Source organism: Myiozetetes cayanensis, unplaced genomic scaffold (genome assembly GCF_022539395.1).
Source record: "Myiozetetes cayanensis isolate MyiCay16 unplaced genomic scaffold, myiCay2020 scf13, whole genome shotgun sequence".
Classification (NCBI taxonomy): domain Eukaryota; kingdom Metazoa; phylum Chordata; class Aves; order Passeriformes; family Tyrannidae; genus Myiozetetes; species Myiozetetes cayanensis.
Window position 1 is genome coordinate 14418408 of NW_026086937.1, and position 19238 is coordinate 14437645.

A 19238-nucleotide genomic window follows, 5' to 3' on the forward strand; every position below is an offset into this window, starting at 1 on the left:
ACCTCCAGGCACCTCTGTCTGCCCTCCGTCCCCATGTCCACCCTCCCCAGTGTGCAGGATGTCTCCAAGGGCATGGGCTGCTCTGACAGCTCCCATTTTATCACAAGTAGTGGCTGGTAGACAGTCTGGCAAGAAGGAATGGATCCATTCTGCCAGGAGGGAGGAAGGGAGCCCTGCATCACTCTTCCTTGTCAGTGGTGACAGCTGTGGTGCTGGCACCAACACATCTGCCCTTGGCAGGAACCAGCAGCTGGCCAAATCTGGGATGCCCAGCTCAGAATGGAGGATCAGGTCTTGGGATGGGTCAGGAGTGGGTAAAACACACTTCCCAGGAGCTGGTGAGCCCTGAAAGCCATCAGGGACACCTGCAGTCCCTAGGGGTTGTGCTCCTGCAGCGTCTTTCCGGAGGGGCTGATACAGTCACGGATGGATGTCACCTGGTACTGGTGACATGGGGCTGTTCCCTGCCTGCAACAAGTACCTCGTTGTGCAGGTGTGCTGGCATGGGCTGCCCCAGTGCACCCAGCAGGTTGGGCACGGGCTGTCCCAGGACCTGGCAGGCTGAGTGTGTGACTCTCCTGGGAGAAGGGACTGGAGGACACTGACACCTAAGCCAAGATGTCCATCCCCTACCCCTCAGCCCAGTGTCCCCCTCCTTGGGTTTGTCTTGGGGAAAAGCAGGCAAATCCAGCCCAGCCCAGCTCAGCCTGTCTGCAATAACAGCCCTTTGCCCTGCGCCCTCCCTGCTGCTCCCCGGGGTCCTGCAGAAAACTGTGGAGCTGAGGGCCACGAGTTGTCGGTTCCCGGGGATGGGCCTGGAGGTCCTGCCTCGCTGGTGGGGGCAGGGATGGCCCCAGGGGGGTCGGGAGCATTGGGAGGGCCCTGGGAGGCCTGAGAGATAGTCCCTGAATGTTATCAGCCCATCGTCTCAGGGACAGGGAAGGGCCATAAAGGGCTGTCCCCTTGCCCTGGACACAGGCAGCATTCCAGGAGGCACCTGGGGTGGGCAGCATGGGACGGCCGCTTTCCCCTGGAACTTACCTTCTCCTCTGCTTCCTCGCTCAGCTCACCGCTGCAGCCACTGACAGGGGACGTGTGGGACAGTGGGGTAAGAGCCCTTGGTGGGGGGTGCTGGGGCTGGTGTCACTTCCCTAGGGGTCTCTGGGGACCCTGTTGACTTCCCATGGGATACCAGCAAAGGGGAACCCTCACAGCCACCTCAGGACGGTCTGAGACCCCAAACTTCCCCCCAAAGCAGGCCCTGTCCCTGCTCCCCCCATCCCTGCTGTCCCCAACCCCCCAGCACTGACTTTGCATCAAGCGACTCTGTAGCCACAGCCAGGGGGAGTTGCCCGGCCATTACACCCTCACCATGGGGGCCTGTGCTTGGGCACCCCACTCCCTCTGCCAAGAGACACAAGGAGCTTCCCTACCAAACTCTGCCTCAGTTTCCCCCTCTGCAGGTGGGTTCTGAACAATGCTGGAGTGCCAAAGGCCATGCTGATTCCCAGAGGATTCCTGGTCATCCCTGGGAGGGGGCTTTGAGCAGCTGAATTCGTTTCAGTTGGAGATGCCCATTCTGGACCCCTGGGGTGTGCCCCTGAAGACCTTCAGGGTGCTCAGTGCCCCTGCACACCCCCAGCTCTGCTCTCACCTCCAGATGCTGAGAAGTCCCCAAGCTACTGGAATAAAGGGGCCAGGAGGAGGCTGGAGTTGGCCCTGGCATTGCAGCCAGAGGCACAGCGGGCCAAAAACATCATCCTCTTCATGGGTGACGGTGAGTGCCCCAGGTCCCTGCCTGGCCCTCAACAGCTGGTGTATGTGGCTGATGAGAAGATGGGGCTGGTGCAGGTCCCAGGGCAGTGCCTGGGAAGGGCAGGACTGTCCCTGGTCCCGGCCTGTGCCACCTTGTGACTTGGACATGCCCACAGGCATGGGGCTGTCCACCATGTCGGCGGCTCGGATCTACAAGGGGCAGCTGGCTGGTGGCTCAGGTGAGGAGAGCGTGTTGGCCATGGAGACCTTTCCCCACATGGCCCTGGCCAAGGTGAGTGGGGCAGTGCAAGGGGGGACATTCTTGCTGCCCCCGACCAAAACCCAACTGGACCCCTCTTGCTTCCAGACCTACACCATTGACCGTCAGGTGCCCGACAGTGCTGGCACAGGCACTGCCTACCTCTGTGGGGTGAAAGCCAATGCCAAGACTCTGGGGTTGAGTGGGGCGGCTGTCTATGGAAAATGCCGCACCACCTTCGGCAACGAGGTGGACTCCATCCTGCACCGGGCCAGGCTGGCGGGTATGGGGCAGCAGGCGACCCTGTCAGAGGGCCTGGCATGGCCACCCTGTGCCATGCAGGGCTGGATGGGCTCCCTGTAAACCCTCGCCCACGCTGCAGGCAAGTCGGTGGGCATCGTGACGACCACGAGGGTGCAGCATGCATCCCCCGGGGCAGCCTACGCCCACTCGGCCAGCCGGAGCTGGTACGCGGATGCCAACATGCCCAAGGAGGCACTGCGGGACGGCTGCAAGGACATCGCCTACCAGCTGGTGCACAACACGGACATCAATGTGAGCTGGGGAGCGGGTGTGGGAGGGAGGGGCCACCAGGAACACTGGGAGTGTCTGCTGAGCTCCCGGGCAGGTGATCCTGGGTGGAGGGAGGATGTACATGACTCCCAAGCGGACTCCGGACCCCGAGTACCCAGAGGACTCAGACCAGAATGGCACCAGGAAGGATGGCCGGGACTTGATTGCCGAATGGCTGAGTGCCAAGCAGGTAACATGTCGGGACAGAGGGAATGTGCCTCTGTGCATGGGGCACGTGCCATTGGCACTGGCTCTGCTGTTGCTGGCAGGGTGCCCGCTACGTCTGGGACAAGAAGGGCCTGGATGCGGTCAGAGATGACTCTGTGAGCCACCTTATGGGTAGGAGCATCACTGCCTGCACCACTGGCAGTGCTTCCTCCTCAACCCCTCCACAGAGGTGCTGGTAGGGGCACAAAGCAGCCCCAAAATGGACCCCCCTTGCCTTGCTCCCCCAGGCCTCTTCGAGCCCAAGGACATGAGGTACGAGCTGAACCGCAACACATCCACAGATCCCTCCATCGTGGAGATGACAGAAAAGGCCATCCGTATCCTGCGCAGGAACCCCAATGGCTTCTTCCTCTTTGTGGAAGATGAGTAGCTCCAGGAGGGCAGTGTGGCTGGGATTGGGGTGGGATGTGGGTCTTGGGAGCAGGTGGGCTCCTAGGGGATCAGGGGAAGGTGAAGGCTGTGTTCCCTGTGCAGGTGGCAGGATCGACCATGGCCACCACAGCGGGCGGGCCAAGCAGGCGCTGATGGAGGCCGTCATGCTGGACCGGGCGGTGGCGCGGGCGGGAGAGCTCACCTCCCCCTTGGACACCTTGACCGTGGTGACGGCGGATCACTCCCATGTCTTCACCTTCGGGGGCAGCACACCACGTAGCAATTCCATCTTCGGTGGGTCTTGGGGAAGGGCAGCGAGCATCCCTCTTCCCACCTCACCCTTCTGCTCCCACCCAAGGCCCAGCTGGCCCAGACGTGGAGCGAGGTGTGAGGTGACAATGTCTTTCCCTGTGCCAGGGCTGGCCCCCAAGAAAGCCAAGGACAAGCGAGCCTACACCAGCATCCTCTATGGCAATGGTCCCGGCTACAGCATCGGCGACGGGGGCCGTCCAGCCGCCAGCCTCCCCGCTGCGGGTAGGAGTCTTCTGGGGATGGGGTGGAGGCACAGGGTGGCTGGGGACAGCATCCCTCTGGCACGGCCACTGGGGACACACCACGAGGCTCAGGAGTCACTTGGGCAGGAATTGCTCTGACTGAGGTGATGGGAACTCCCCCCCCCCTTGGGAAGCCTCAGGGAGCCTGCTGTCCCCAGCCCCATTTCTCCTCTCCCCCTGCAGAGGACAAGGACTACAGGCAGCAGGCAGCCGTGCCCCTGGAGATGGAGACTCACAGCGGGGAGGACGTGGTGGTGCTGGCCCAGGGCCCCATGGCCCACCTCTTCCACGGGGTGCAGGAACAGCACTACATTGCCCATGCCATGGCCTACGCAGCGTGCCTCGAGCCCTATGCCACAGAGCCCGGGTGCAGGACAGCCCGCAGGGCCTCCCACAGCACCCAGTGCTCCCCACAGACCCCGCTCACCCTCCTGGCCCTCTGTGGAGCTGCCCTCATGGTGGGGGGCTGAGAGCCCCTGGCTGAGTCCCTCTGAGGGTCTTGGCAGCCAGGTCACCACTGTGGTCAGAACCAAGGGATGCAATAAAACACATGTTGTTTGTCTCAGTCCACTGTGCAAAGGTTCAAAGTAGTGGTCAGTTCCTGAGGTGCTGCCCTGTGCCTTCATTTTTCCAGCTGGTCATGGCTCCTAGTTCCCCCAGGGACCAGCACTGAAAGCACTGGGGTGAAGGAAGTAAGGAAATGACAGTGAGAGGAGGCCATGTCCTCCCCAGCTTTGCCAGGCTGGGGCACAGTACACAGTACACACGTGTACAAGTACACATTCCTGGAAAGGAGCTGAGCAAGGAGCAGAGTTTTTGTCCACATCCATGGATTTATTACTCAAGAAAGTCTGGGCACAGAGCAGGGTGCTCAGTGCACAAGTGACCCTAGGTGCTCCTGATACCACTGTTGTCGCAGTTCCAATGCTCAGCACTGCCCTTGGCACCTGGGGACAGGGCATTCCCCTGCCTGGCACTGCAGCTCTGTAGCTGCCAGGAACTGCACATCCTCTTGTCCCTGCATCTGTCTGCACCCCAAGCCCATCTGTGCCCCAGCAGCCCCAGCTGGAGTGCCAGGGAGGTGCCAGCAGCCCAGCCCTGTGGCCTTTGTGCGAGCTGCCCGGCCGAACGCCCGACTTTTGGACACGTACCGAACCCCTCCACACACCCTGCAAGGGCTGGTCCCTGTCCAAAGTCCCTCCCTGGATCTGCTGGAGTTGCAGACACTACCAGTGTCATTGGGCTGTCGGACCCCACCATGAAGCTCCTGGCATCCCTCACCCTCTGCCTCTGGGCAGGACTCAGCACTGCTATCATCCCAGGTGGGTACAGGGATGGGGTGTCCAGGGAAGCAGGTCATCAGCCTGGCTGGCCACAGGGAGGGCTTGGGGAGGAAGGCAGGGGCTGCCCAGCTCTGCAAGGGTGAATAGGGTTTAACTTTGCTTCTCTGGGGTCTTTGAGCCAGTTTTCTCATGGGTTCCTGCTTGTTTCTGGGCTGGGGGCTGGGCTGGGGGAAATGCCTTTATCCTCTATCACCACCCCATTACCATGGATTTGACCCCATCCCACCTGCAAGATCACTCCCCGTCATGTCTGGTTTTGCTACTCCCCTCCTTCTCTGCCTCAGGACCCCAGTCCAGGCAGTAGGTGCAAGCCTGCGTGGTGTCCTCCCACCCCAAATAACACCCTGAACCCCTTGGTCCATGTTAGAGAAGGCCCCAGCATAGGGACGCCCAGGGAATGAGTATCCCTGCTGGTGTGCCCCAGGGATGCAGGTGCTGGTGAGCTGGGACTGACTGACAGGTGTTTACCCTGTCCTAGAGGAGGAGGAGAATCCATCCTTCTGGTACAAGCAGGCAGCTGCAGCCATCGACGCCTCCTTGAAAATCAAGCCTAGGATAGGCCAAGCCAAAAACCTCATTCTCTTCCTCGGGGATGGTGAGTCCTGCTGGCACCCCCGGCAGGCAGGCTGGCATGGCCAGTGCTCTGCTGAGTGGGGTGTGAGGAGGGCACCTAGTCCAGAGGGTGACTAGGACCCTCTCTCCTCGCCCAGGATTCGGGGTCCCCACCATCACAGCCACCCGCATCCTCAAGGGGCAGCTGCAGGGGAGGCTGGGCCCTGAGACCCCTCTTGCTCTGGATTCTTTCCCCTACGTGGCTCTCTCCAAGGTAAACCCCACCATACTGGACAGGGGCCAGAGTGATCCCGGGCACGGGGCCATGGTGATGCCCGTGGGGCTGCTGGCAGCACAGGGATGCACGTCTGGAGTGCGTGGGGTCCGTGCCCATCTCACACTTGTCCCTGGGTGAGCAATGAGTGCAGCAGGGAGTGCTGGGGGGGCACCCCCCTGTGTGCTTCTGCCAACTGCCCCCTGCCCTGAGCCCCTCTGTCCTCGGCAGACGTACAACGTGGACCGGCAGGTCCCCGACAGCGCGGGCACAGCCACAGCCTATCTCTGCGGGGTGAAGGGCAACTACCAGACAGTGGGGCTGAGCGCGGCCGCCCGCCACTCTCAGTGCAGCACCACCGCAGGCAATGAGGTGATCTCGGTGCTGGAGCGAGCCCGCAAAGCTGGTAACAGGGGCTGCAGGGCTGGAGGGACCCCATGGGGACGAGGGGCATCACACTGGGGGCTTACCCCCATGAGCACCCCGTAGCTGGATGGTGGGGAACCCTGTTACCCTTCATGGGGTCTGACGGCTGGGGGGTTGGCAGGGAAGTCGGTGGGCATCGTGACGTCCACGCGGGTGCAGCACGCATCGCCCTCGGGGACCTACGCCCACGTGGTGAACCGTAACTGGTATGCGGACGCCAGCATGCCCATGGATGCACGGCAGGAGGGATGCAAGGACATCGCCTGGCAGCTGGTCCACAACGTCGACATCAACGTGAGTGGCCGTGCACAGGACGGGGGGAGCAGGAGTAGACACTCCCCCCCAACCCCAGGGCAGCCCCATTAACACTGCACCTGTCTCACCCCCTCCAGGTGATCCTGGGGGGTGGTCGGAAATACATGACCCCTGTGGGGACGCCGGACCCTGAGTATCCCACCAACAGCCAGCAGAATGGGATACGGGAGGATGGGATAAACCTCATTGACACGTGGCTGGAGGCGCGGCCGGTGGGTGACGCAGCAGGGACAGTCCTCTGCCCACTGCCCCTGGCACAGGGCCAGGCAGCCACTAACCTCCCTGTGGGATTCACACACAGGGTGCCCGCTACGTCTGGAATAAGACAGAGATGCTGGCTGCTGCTGACAACCCCAGTGTGAATTATCTGATGGGTAACAAATGTGCCGTGTGCCGGGACCCAACACGCACCAGGACATTTGAAGGCACTGAGGTTGTCCCCAATGTGTCCCCTCCCAGGTCTCTTTGAACCCGGGGACATGAAGTACAGCCTGGTGCGTAACACCACCCTGGACCCGTCGCTCACTGAGATGATGGAGGCGGCCATCACCATCCTGAGCAGGAACCCTGAAGGCTTTTACCTCTTTGTGGAAGATAAGTTGGGGCTGGTGCCACTGGGGCTGGCGAGAGGGGGGGTCCCGCATCCCAAGGTGGGGGTAGGAGCTGGGGGTGCTGCCCTCGGTCCCAGCCCACCGCGAGTGCCCGTCTGCAGGCGGCAGGATCGACCACGGCCACCATGACGGGGCAGCCCAGAAGGCGCTGACGGAGGCGGTGGAGTTCGACCGGGCCATCGAGCGGGCAGGGGTCCTGACAGACGAGGCACAGACCCTCACCGTCATCACTGCTGACCACTCACACGTCTTCTCCTTTGGTGGCTACACGCTGCGTGGCACCTCCATCTTCGGTGGGGCTCTGCCCTGTGCCGGGCACTGCTGGCTCTGCGGCACCCTGACTGAGGCCAGAGGGGTGATACGGGCATTCCTTGGCTGATCCTTCCCTTCCATCACCCACCCCCTCCCCAGGTCTGGCCCCCTCACAGGCCATTGATGGGAAGAGCTACACATCCATCCTCTACGGGAACGGGCCAGGCCACGCGGGCCCCGACCGGCCCAATGTGGACCATGACACAGCCAGTGAGAGCACAGAGACCATGGCTGGGTGGTGGGATGGGGCTGGGAGCAATCACTGCCCCCTCTCACCCCTTCTCTCCCCTCTGCAGTGGATTTCGAGTACCTGCAGCAGGCGGCCGTGCCCCTCGACTCGGAGACCCACGGCGGTGAGGACGTGGCCATCCTGGCCAAGGGCCCCATGGCCCACCTCTTCCATGGGGTGCAGGAGCAGACCTACGTGGCCCACGTCATGGCCTACGCCGCCTGCATCGAGCCCTACACCGAGTGCCGCCAGCGGGACTCTGCCCCTGGCATCCGTGCCACCCCCCTGGTCCTGCTCCTGCCCATCCTCCTCCTGCCCCTCTTCCACTGACTCCGTGTCAGTGGAAGCTGCTATGGGAGCTGCCAGACCCATGTTCCCTCCTCTCCCCACGGTGCGGCACCTGCAGGTGAGCAGCAGCTTTCCGAAGCATCCCTGCTCTGGATGCAGCAGCCAAAGGGTCACCAAATCCTGAGCATGGGGCGGGTCCTACACCACCCGAACCGGGAGTGTTAAATAAACACGGGGTGTGACACTGGTGGGACAAGCATGTTAGCAGAGGGGGGGTGCCACGTGGGCAGGGCTGGGGATGCTGCCCACTGCTCCCATATACCAGCCATGGATCCTTGCAACCGCCCGGCATATCCAGTGCTTTATTGACCAGAAACAGCAGCGAAAAATACAGCAGATGTCTTGTGTTCCCAGGCAGGCTGGCATTGCCAGGCCCCCAGCTCTGCCACTGTGCCCCCCCCACTGGCAGGGCTGGTGAGGGGGCAGAATGAGGCTGGTGTGGGGGATGCCAGAGAGGACACGGGGGAGGGGAGACTTGGCATGGGGCAGCCCCATGGTGACTCTGGATTGCTCTCCCTGCCTTGGATGCTGGGCTGGATGTGGTAGGTCTGGGTGAAGGGTTTGGGGTGGGTGGACAGAAGATGGGGTTCAGGGGTGCCTGGATGTGCGCCACCCCAGTGCACAGGGCAATTAGTAGGAATGGGATGGGCAGGAGGCAGCTGCCCAACAAAAGTGTTTCCTCGCTGCCTCCACCCCTGTGGCGGGTGCTTGTCTTTGGGGTGACCCCCTGTGTCACACAGGGGTGCCCCTTATGCCTGGAGAGTAGGAGAGGGAGACGGGAAGGTGGGGAGTGGGCACAGGGTGTCACTCAGGCAGGGACAGGGTTGGGGGCTGCCAGCCTGCCAGAGGGGTATTGGCCTCACCACACTGAGCACTTGTGCACCGGGTTCATGGGAGAGTTCTTGGGGCAATGGAAAACCCGTCCAAACTCCTCAAACTGCGAGACACTGCCCAGGACCCTGTCGGGAGAGGAGGGCACCTCAGAGCTGAGCACCCCCTGCTCCTACTGCTGCCACACACCCTGCTCAGGGCACCTGCTCATCCCAGCACTACCCCCTCTCCTGTCGCAGGGATATCCACCCAAAATCTGCTGGCACCAGCACCCCAAAGGTTGCCCACCCCATTCTGTATGGCACTGACAGCTGTGGAGGAGGCTGGCACCATCCATGCCCCTTCCATTTCGGGAGCACCCAGTACCTGTAGTGCTCGGGAGCGTGTTTGTCTGTCAGCACCTGCAGGTAGATGGACTGGGACCGCCGCTTGATGCACCAGTTCTGCAGGGGAGAAAGGTTCCATGGGTGAGCCAGATGGGGCACCTCAGGTCCTAACACCTACCAGGGCACAACGGCCCTTCTGGCTGCTGGGGGTTTAAGCCAGCGATGCCCCAGTTGTGCTTGTTATTATAGGGTCTCCCAGGAGTCTGTGTATGGGGTGCAGGTGGGTTGAGAGAGTATAGAGGCACGTTTGTTGTTGTAGGGTGTCCTGGTTTGTGAGCTGCCTGGCTGTATTGTTCTCCTAGAAGTTTGGGATCACGTGTATTTCTTACTGTGGGGCCTCTGGAGGTGATGGGGGGGAGGACACACGTTTGTTATTGTAGGGTCCCCAGGGGCAATGGGGCAATATGGGGTGTTCTGTGCGGGGCTGAGCCCTGTACCCTGAGACCAGGACCTGCTGATGCAGCTGAGCCTGGCTCCTGGCTATTGGCACTGGGTCCCCCAGAGCTCTCTCACCATCCCTTTGGGCTACCCACACAGGGTGACCCTCCTGCCCCAGTACTTGTTATGTGTGGGGAGGACAGGGGCTCACCTGGGCAAAGGCAATGAAGAAGAGCTGGTCGTGTGTGTATTTCATGTGGTGCAGAGGGTGCTCAGGTCCGTGCTCCCGCACCCACTTCTGGTAGGCCTGGAGAACAAGGGGTGCCCTCAGCACGACCTCCTCCAAACCTACCCTGAACCCACCCCTCAGGGCCCCCATCAACCAGTAAGCAGGATCATGCCCACTCCCTGCTGCAGGGAGCAAGGGGGGGCTGGGGGGTCTCCTGCCCACTCAGTGGGGATGGCAAAAGCAGCTGTCCCGTGGCTGTGACACCCCAGGGTGGGGGGACACTTACGTAGTAGGCAAGTTTGAGCCCCCCCATGTCAGCGATGTTCTCCCCCAGTGTGTGTTTGCCATTCACCTGCCAGGAGAAATGACAGAGTGAACAGAAATCTCTCCTCAGCCCAGCATCCTCTCATCCCCATCCTGGCATGGAGGCTGTGCCTCAGTTGCCCCCACTCAGCACCCTGAGGAATTTCCAAGCTGAGGTGTGATGAGTTGCTGGGTCTCAGAGCTGGGCCGGGCAGAACCAGCCTCTCCTGCAGGCACCAAGCCACAGCAACAGAGCGTCAGGGCCCCCCCACGGGGCAGTGTGTGCCCTGGGGGGCATTGCCCAGCAGTTGAGGGGGCTCTCACCCGCTGGTTGTAGACGGTGAAGTTGTCGTAGAGGTTGACGATACACTGCGCCTTCTTCAGGAACTTGCTGTAGGACCGCTCTGTCCACCAGTGCACCAGGTTCCCGTGCCGGTCGTACTGTCCCCCTGCCAAGGCCACCCCCATCTCCAGTAGTCCCAAGGGACCCAGGCATCCTGCCTGGCTGCCCCCAGCCCGCCCACCTCCCACGCTGGCATGATATGGGGGGTACACTCACCCCAGTCATCATAGCCATGGGTCAGCTCATGCCCAATGATGGTGCCAATCCCACCGTAGTTCAGCGACCTGTTGGGTGGGGAACAGGGGTGAGAGGGTGGAGAGCAAGTTGCTGGCAGGGATGGCGGTGACCCCAGGACATTGGCACCCCATCTCCCACCCTTACACCCCCCGGCCACCCTCCAGCCCCACACTCACTGCGGGAACTCAGGATCATAGAGAGTGGGCTGCAGGATGCCAGCTGGGAACACTGGGGACACAGGAGAACATTGTAGTTGGGGGTTACCCTGCCCTCTACCCACCCACAGCATCACTCAGTGCCAGCAGACCCTGGGCTCTGCCCCCGCCCCAGATCCTTGCCACTCCCCCACCCCAGGGGTAATCAGGGGGTGGGCAGTGCTCACCCATCTGGTTCTTGTTGGGCAGGTAGTAGGCATTCAGTGCCTGGGGAGGCAGCAGCCACCTGCAAAGAGAGACAGCAGTGCCGGGCTGTGGGGGCACCAAAGGGCGTAGACAGGCCACCCCTTTGCACAGCTGGGGAAAAAGGGGGCATTCCTGGCTTGTCCTCTGCCCTTCACCCTGTGGGGTGCCACTGGGCATGGGAACAGGGGGCATTGGTGGGGCCATGCTGTGCCCCCTCATGTTCCTCCCAGGGCAAGGGGATACCCACGCAGACTTGTCCACCTCCTGCCGGATCTTCTTCACTGAGAGCCTGATGCCGAAGGCGATGCTGTTGAGGATGTTCTTGAAGTAGGTCTTCTCATCCACCTCAAACTGGGAGGCACAGCCACATCAGAGGGGATGCCAGCCCCAAGACTGGGGGCAGCAGGGCTGGGGCATTCTCCCACCCCATGAGCCTTAGTGAGAGAGAGTGTGGGGTTGTGGCCATGGGCTGGATGTGGCACAAATTTGTCCTCATATCCCATACTGTGCCCACAGGAATAGCTGCTTCTCCATTGTCTCTGTGGGGTCTCTGGATCATGCTGGCAATCCCAGACCTTGCTGAGGATGGGGCTGAGCTCTGGGGGTTGTGATGTGGGGAAGGAGACACCATCCCAGACCCCAGGGAGAGTACAGCACTGCCTGTGTGGGCACCCTGCCAGTGGTGGGTACAATGAGCACCAGGAGGTGGCTTGTTTTAGGGTGGCATCTCCACAGACCCTTATGTGGGGAAAATCTTCCCTCTACACATGCCCACTCCCCCATGTGCTCCTGGCCCACTCCTTGCCTCATACTCCTTGTCAATGGCCTCTGGCTTCAGCAGGAAATCAGGGTACCCGATCATCACCATCATGTACCGGAGCTGTGGGCAAAGTGAGTGGTGGGTTCAGGCTCCCAGCCCAGGCTGGTTATTGGGGCAAGGACAGTGGTTCATGCTGGTGGCCACTACCTTCGCTCTGGCTGCTCTTCGTGTCTCCTCATCCATCCAGTCGAGCTCGTCCAGGCGTTGGTCCAGGATGTATTTGATGTCCTCCACCAGCTGTTGCACCTGTGATGGGTCACCACAGTGCTGGCACAGCATCCTCGCCATCCATCCCCTGCCAGACAGCCCTCAGTGGGGTGCTGGGTGGCAGTGGCATTTTGGCAAGGTGATGGGAGGGTCGTGGTGGCTTCATGCCCATAGGCAGCATCACCTACCTTGGCTTTGCTGGCAGAGGAGAAGTGCTCCTCAACGAAGAGGGCACCCAGGGCCATGCCGAAGTGCTTGTTGGCCTGGCTCAGGCAGATCTTACCCGGCTCAAGCTGCTTCTCGTTGCCCTCCATCTCCTTGGAGAGCTCGTGGATGGCATCGCGGAAGGGGGTGGAGAGGTGCTCACTCAGCACCACCACGATGCGCCACAGCATGTAGTTGTGAAGGATCCTGGTGACAGGGGGCAAGATCAGCCCTGGGCATGTCCTCGGGCACACAGGGAGGGCAGGATCATGCGCCAGGATGGGGATACCCCTGCTCAGGGACACGGGGGGGCCACGGCCTGTGGGGGTACAGGAACAGTCTGGCACTGTCCCTCCCGGATGTGTGATGAGCCTGGTAACCTCCAGCATGGGTGGCTCAGCAGGTGTCCAGGCATGACCAGGATGCTATGGGGCTCACAACAGTGCCTTCTTCCAGGAGCTTTCTCAGGTTTCCTGTGCCCAGCCCAGCCTTCCCAGGAAGAGGGTGATGGAGTGGGGGGGACCAGCCACAGCCACACTGTGCCAGGCTGGGGAAGGTGCTGGGGGCACAGGGGGTGCGAACCCCCCTCACCTGCTGGGTGTCACACGGATGAGGTTGGACACCTTGTGCATGTAGTCGCTGGCCAGCAGCACCACCTCCTCCTCCTCCGAGAAGTTGTCATGGAAGATGCGGTCCAGCAAGCGCTTCCACTTGAGCTGCCAGGGCAGGTACCGTCAGGGGGGCACAGGGACCCCCACTCCTTGCCACCCCTTCCCACCCAGAAAAGTGCAGGATTCATCACCCTCAAGTAAACTTAACTAGGGGCAAAATGGGGAGGTGCAGCGAGGGCATGGAGCAGGGGGACAGGGACAAGTGTGGGGCACAGGGCAGATGGGGAAAAGGGCTGATAGGCTGGCACGAGGGATACTCACCGTGGGGGTGATGCGCTGCAGCTCACCCAGGGTCACTTTGTGGTACATGCTGCTGACATCCCTCCGCACGTCATCATACTCAGACACCGTGATCTGCACAGAGTGGGCATGGCTGTCACCATCCCACCCTGAGGGGGACACAGGGATAGGGCACTGGGATGGGGCACAGCTTCGGGGCAAGAGGGGTTACTGACCCACATCCTTCCCGCTCCCTGCCCCAGGAACCCTCTGCTGCCAGTGGAGCTGATTGTAGGGTCCTCAAGGAATTGGGGTACCCAAAGGATGGACACAGGGGTCCCCCAAGGACCAGACTGGGGTTTCCAAGGCCTTGGTATGGAGTCCCCAAGGGCCTAGAGTGGGTTCTCAAGGAGTGGATGCGGGGCTGGAGTGGCTGTCCCAAGGGCTGGGGCTGGGTGTTCTCAAGATGTGGCTCTCAGTCCCTGAGACTCCACCATGGGGTTCTCAAGGGGCTGAGATCCCCAGGGGCCAGGCGTGAAGGTCCCCAAGAGCTGAGAGTGGAGGTCCCCAAGGAGGAACTGTAATGATGTCCTAAGGGAGGTCCCCAAAAATCTGTAACTGGGGTGTCCAAGGGCTGGGCAGGGGTACCCCGAAATTCAGTGCTGGCAATCCCCTCACATTGGCGAGGTGCTGCTCCAGCTGCAGGATCTCCTGGGCTTTCTGCTCCACATTCTCAGCCCCCAGGAGGGTGAGCAGTCGCTCCATGAACACCCGGTATGCAGCCAGGATCTGTGAAGAGGGAAGGGATGCTGAGTGCCACCCCACACCGCCCTGCAGCACCCCAGGCCCTGACACTGCTGCAGCTGGGGTGCCCTCTGTCTGCCAACCCATGCTGGCTGCTGGTCCCTCTCCTTGGTGTCCCAATGCAACAGTGTGCCCCCCTCACCTTCTCGCTCTCCTCATCCTGCCCCAGGTAGAGGGTCCGTTCGGGCAGAGTCAGCCCATCCTGGTCGATCTAGGGGGGAGAAACGGGAGCAGTGGATGAGCAGAGAAATGGGCTGTTCTGAATCAGGCACCCCTCGCCTTCTCCTGTATTGCATTGTGCCCTTGGTGCCCCTGGAGCCATGGGTGGCAGTGTAGTGGAACAGCCACAGGCATGAGCACATCGGTGCCTCGGTTTCCCTCCTGCTGGAGGCTGCTGGAGCTGCATTGGCCAGCATACAGTGGGGTGGGAGTGCTGGGCAAGGGGCAGGCCACTGCTCCAGGTTGGCACCCAGGCTGCCCCACAGCCTGCCCTATGATGCCACCACACTCCACCCCGACCTTGCCCCATAGTATCCCCACACCTGTCCCATGGCCAGCCCCAATCCTGTGCTGCATCCCCCCATGAGGGGCCACAGGGATGAGCTGCATGGACATCCACACCCTCTGCTATCCTGTAACCACAGGCACAGCCTCTAACACATACACACCTGAACACATTTGCACATTTGTGTACACACGCACCTGTAACTCATCCCTCACGGCACACACCTGTGGATACTCACAACCCATGCATCTTACCCCCTCCCCGTGCACATGCACAGACACAGACGCACACCCCCTCCCCTTGTCTCTGTCTCAGCCTCCCGTGTCCCACACACACAGCCACGATGCTGCCCGGAAAACCAAGCGGAACCCTCAGCCTTCCTTCACCACCTCCCTCATCACCCCCTGCCCTCTTTGCTTTCCCACACGGGTGCTGCCACACCTGCAGTCCTCACACACACACCCGGCCCCCTCACACCCCCCCTGTCACGCTCATACCCATCACACACCCACCTCCAATCACACCCACTACATATACACATTCGGCCCCGACACACACACCGCTCCTCCAAGCCCCGACCCCCAGTCCTGGCTGTCACACCCATCTCCCCCCACTCACGCCCACGCCGTCCCACCCCGGGCACACCCGGACCCCGCTCAGCCCGCCCACCCTTTCCCTGTGACACACGCTCCCTCTAGTGTACACACGCTCGGTCCGGAGCCGCCACCGCGCCTCCCTAGCCCCGCACACTCATTCACACTCCCGTTCACATTCACACCCGCCAGCCCCACCATCTCACAGGGAACGGGGCCGCTCGTCCCCACCGCTGTGTCCTCCCCCTGCTCCCGCCAGCACCATCGCCTCCTCCCCACCACGCCATCACCACGTGCACCCATGTCCCTGCTATGCCCACCCTGTGCCTGCTATGCCCACCCCCACGCCACCCATGGTATCTCTGCTGTGCCATTGCTGTGCTCCCACCATGCCCGCCATTGCACCCCCACGCCCACCAGAGGTCTTTGAGGCTTGGCCACCTTGGTAAAGCCCACCCGTTCCCAGGTGGCTCCACAGGGCAAAGAACATGGGTTGGAAGGAGTGGGAACAGCTGACAAAGCCATGGGCAGATGCCCTGGCACCCTGACATAGTGCTGTGGGGTTGGTGGGCATCCCCCTGCCTCTGCCTGGGGCTTGCCCCTGAGTACAGATGGCAGCCAGAATGCCAAGGTGAGGGGTTCGGATGCCAGCACTCTGGAGAACCTGGTGCCCTGCTGGGCTGCCCTCAGCACCCAGGTGGGTGGCACTGCCTCACTCTGTGCATCCTCCTGCCCATATCCCCACCCCTGTTCTGGAGGTGCCATCCTCACCCCGGGGCAGCCTGACACAGGGATCCCATGGTGGGGAGACAGGAGGGTCCCCAGGGACAGAGGCATTCCCCAGCCCAGCCATATGCTGCAGCCAAGCCCACACACCCAGTGCCACTGCATCAAGGACAGTGACATCAGGCAGTTGTCACCAGCACTGGCGGTTGGCTGGGATGGGGGGCAGCCCCAGGGGCAGGATGCCCTCACCCGGATGACGTAGCGGGAGGTGTTCCTTTCATCCAGGCTGACAGTGAGGGAGAAGAGCACGGCAGCGCTGTAGACCCCCTGCGTCTTGTAGAGCAGCTCGTTGATGTCCCCACGGTCTGGAGGGGCGTCCCAGCCACCGCACTCCGCGATGACCTCCAGCATGGGCCGGGGGCCAAGCCGGTCGATCTCAGCCCGGTCCAGGCACGAGCGGAAAAACTCCTTGACCTTCCTCTCAGCTGAGGCAGGGGCTCGGCGCCGCACGGGGCGGCTCAGCAGCGCCCGCAGCTTCGCCTCATTCTGCTCGGCGATGGCCCCGATGGTGCCATACACCAGCTTGTCCTCAGGGATGCCGTGCCGCCGGAGCCAGCCGCCGCAGGCGAAGGAGTAGAAGTCCTGGCAAGGGTCGATGGTAGCATCCATGTTGGCGCTCAGGAAGCGGGACGCCCGCAGGAAGGCCTTCTTCTCCTGGCACCCCTCCAGGCAGTAGCTGTCCCCTTCAGCCGCCAGGTACTTGAGGACCAACATGCACGTCAAGATGACGCAGAGACCCGCAGCGAACACCAGCCCTGAGAGCAAACAGACCTCCCGGCGGCTCCAGCGAGGCAGCCCCCCGCGGCGCTTCTTGGCCCCTGTGCCCAGCTGGAGGGCGAAGCCATTGGGCAGGGTGCCGCTCTGGTACTTGCTCACATACTTCACCTCCTGAAACTCATCATAGTGTGCTGTCAAGGAGTAGGTCTTCTCCATGGCCGGGGATGAGGCTCCCTGCCAGCAGCACAGGTGCAGAGGGCTCAGGGCAAGTGGAGGGCAGGCTTAGGCACCCCACGGTTCATGCTGGAGCTGTGCCTGGCACAGGGAGGTGGTGGAGGGTGTCCGGGTGAGTCAGGAAGCTCCTGGAAAAGGCAGAGGAGATGATTGAGGGGGGGAGTTGGGAGGAGCAAGGGCGGGGGGGTTGCTTCTTGTCGTCATTGCTGTCTGCATCACCATCCCTGCCTGTGCGCCCCACTGGTGGTGCTGGGACTGGCCCCAGTGCCCAGAGCTTGGTGACAGCTCTATCCCATGGCTGTCCCCTCTATCAGCTCCTTTGGTGACAGAGCAGGGGCCTGCCTGCATGATCCCAGGTAGGTTTCAGCCCGTCACAGCTTTATCTCACACACACTCCATGCCCACATAGCGCACCAGCAAGAGCATCCACACTGGGTGGATATCCAGGGGAGTCCAGTGAGTCCATCCTCACACAACACCTTGAGAACCCTTCCTGACCACGGGGTGCACAGAGTTGCCAGTCCCTCTGGGTGGGGTACGGATGGGGTGAGCAGCTTGGGGAAGAGGGGCTTTGGGGAGATTTATGAGGGGAGGCGTTGGGTTGGGGTGTCGTGGGTTGGGTGGGGTTGTGTGGCCCTGCGCTGTGCCATTGCATTGTGTTGGGTTGGGTGCTGGTGTGCCGTGTTGCATTGCGTTGTGTCAAATCGTGGTGCGATGCGTGATGTGTGAGCAAAGTTAATTCCAGTCCGTGGGGAGCCCTGGACCCTGTGGACATCTCACAGCATTCCCTCACAATCACCACCACCATCCACCCAACTGCTCCCCATTGGCTGCTGCCCGATGGGCAGGGGTGTCTACGAGGGGTGACTGGGGAGGAGGGGGTCTGCCCATGGGGAAGGGAGGGTGGGGGCACAGATGAGTTGTGAGCGCGATTTCAAAAGGAGACCCTGCGTCTCGCTTGGTGTAGAATGGCATCCGGATTTGCAGGGTGGGGAGGACAGGCTGGGGATAAAGACCCGCTCGGGAGGTGGTCAGTATCCCCGCGGCGGGGCCGCCCCGCGCCCCGCACCCCCGTTCCCTCCGCAACTTGGGCGAAGTTGTGCCCCGGCCCCGCAAACCGGCGGTGCCCGTGCCGGAAAGCTGCCGCCGTCGGAAAGTTAGCGGAGACGGCAGCGAGCACGGCGGGGCGCGGGGGCGGGGAGGGAACTGACCAGGAAGCTCGGAGGATGCTGCTCGGGATGCTGCCCAAGATACTCGGGGGATGCTCGGGGGTGCCCGGGGGACGCTGCCCAGGATTCACGGGGGATGCTGCCCGCGAAGCTCGGAGGACGCTGCCCAGAATGACGGGGAAGGTGCTTGCCGGGATGATGCCAGTGATGCTCGGGGGCATGCTCGAAGGCTGCTGGGGAAGTGCTCCCCGGGATGACGCCCGGGATATTCGGGCGATGCTCTCAGAGTGCTCCCCGGCAGGCTCGGGATCTGCTCCCCGGGGTGCTCGCGGGGTGCTCACCGAGGTGCTCGGGGGATGTTGAGGGTATGTGCTTCGGTCTGCTGCCCGGGATGTCCGCGGGTGCTCGGAGGTCGCTCGCCGTTTGCTCACCGAGACACTTGGGGGATGCTCACGGGATGCTGGAGGGATGCTGCCCGGGATGCTCGGGGACGCTGTCCGGGATGCTCGAGGGGTTCTGGGGGGTGCTCACCGGCTCTCCCGGGGGGTGTCAGGAGGCTGCCGGGGGCCGGCCGGCCCCGCGCTGCCCGTCCGGCTGCGCTCCCCGCACTCCGCTCCGCGCTCCGCGCCCCGCGCCGCGGCTGGCGGAGCGGCGGGGCCGGAGGGAGGCGGCGGGGCGGGGAGGGGGTGGTGTCTCCAGCCCGGCTCTCCCGCAGGCCAGGCTCCATTAACGAGATTATTATGCAAATGGAGCAGCCCTGTGCCACCCGCCAGCCTTACCTCATCCCCGCCGGCAGGGAGACAGGGCAGGGGGGTCCCTCGGCCCCCCACCCCGCGGGGATGGAGCACGGCTGGAAGTGCCATTCCGCCTGACATCGCCAGTCCGGGGACCCTGCTGCCACTCCCCGGACAGCCGGGCACCTCGGAGGGGCACGGGTGGGCACCGCCGACGGCTTGTGCCAGGAGTTTCCCGGCAGCTCGGTGCCCCTCGCCCTACACAGGCACTCTGGGTGGCCCATCCCGTCCTGCCACGGTTGGTGCAAGGGGACAG

General features: G+C 62.5%; 3 protein-coding genes across 4 annotated transcripts; 2 read left to right on the forward strand and 1 right to left on the reverse strand.

The window, feature by feature from the left end:
* Positions 1-33: 33 nt before the first annotated feature.
* Positions 34-4211, forward strand: LOC126636350 (intestinal-type alkaline phosphatase-like). The gene is made up of 11 exons (XM_050308439.1): positions 34-106; positions 1565-1777; positions 1932-2047; positions 2123-2297; positions 2397-2569; positions 2643-2777; positions 2857-2926; positions 3043-3175; positions 3288-3481; positions 3605-3721; positions 3925-4211. Exons 1-11 carry the CDS (start codon positions 34-36, stop codon positions 4209-4211), a joined length of 1686 nt encoding a protein of 561 aa, XP_050164396.1.
* A 662-nt stretch (positions 4212-4873) lies between these two features.
* LOC126636101 (intestinal-type alkaline phosphatase-like) lies at positions 4874-8133 on the forward strand. Its single transcript, XM_050307973.1, has 11 exons — positions 4874-5063; positions 5563-5679; positions 5795-5910; positions 6142-6316; positions 6458-6630; positions 6729-6863; positions 6953-7025; positions 7111-7259; positions 7351-7555; positions 7674-7784; positions 7871-8133. The coding sequence occupies exons 1-11, from the start codon at positions 5000-5002 to the stop codon at positions 8131-8133; spliced, it is 1581 nt and encodes a 526-aa protein (XP_050163930.1). The 5' UTR covers positions 4874-4999.
* Positions 8134-8464: 331 nt separating this feature from the next.
* ECEL1 (endothelin converting enzyme like 1) lies at positions 8465-18810 on the reverse strand. 2 transcript variants are annotated; one of them, XM_050307971.1, is made up of 18 exons: positions 18530-18810; positions 16258-17144; positions 14327-14395; positions 14059-14169; positions 13423-13515; positions 13082-13206; positions 12475-12697; positions 12227-12325; positions 12065-12139; positions 11507-11610; positions 11241-11299; positions 11035-11086; positions 10838-10905; positions 10603-10727; positions 10262-10327; positions 9958-10053; positions 9349-9425; positions 8465-9110 (listed from the first exon to the last, which is right to left on the reverse strand). In XM_050307971.1, exons 2-18 carry the CDS (start codon positions 16999-17001, stop codon positions 9011-9013), a joined length of 2286 nt encoding a protein of 761 aa, XP_050163928.1. In that variant the 5' UTR covers positions 17002-17144; positions 18530-18810; the 3' UTR covers positions 8465-9010. The 2 variants fall into 2 exon arrangements, with proteins under 2 accessions (XP_050163928.1, XP_050163927.1); XM_050307970.1 differs by having other exon boundaries at positions 16258-17147.
* Between the last annotated feature and the right edge of the window lie 428 nt (positions 18811-19238).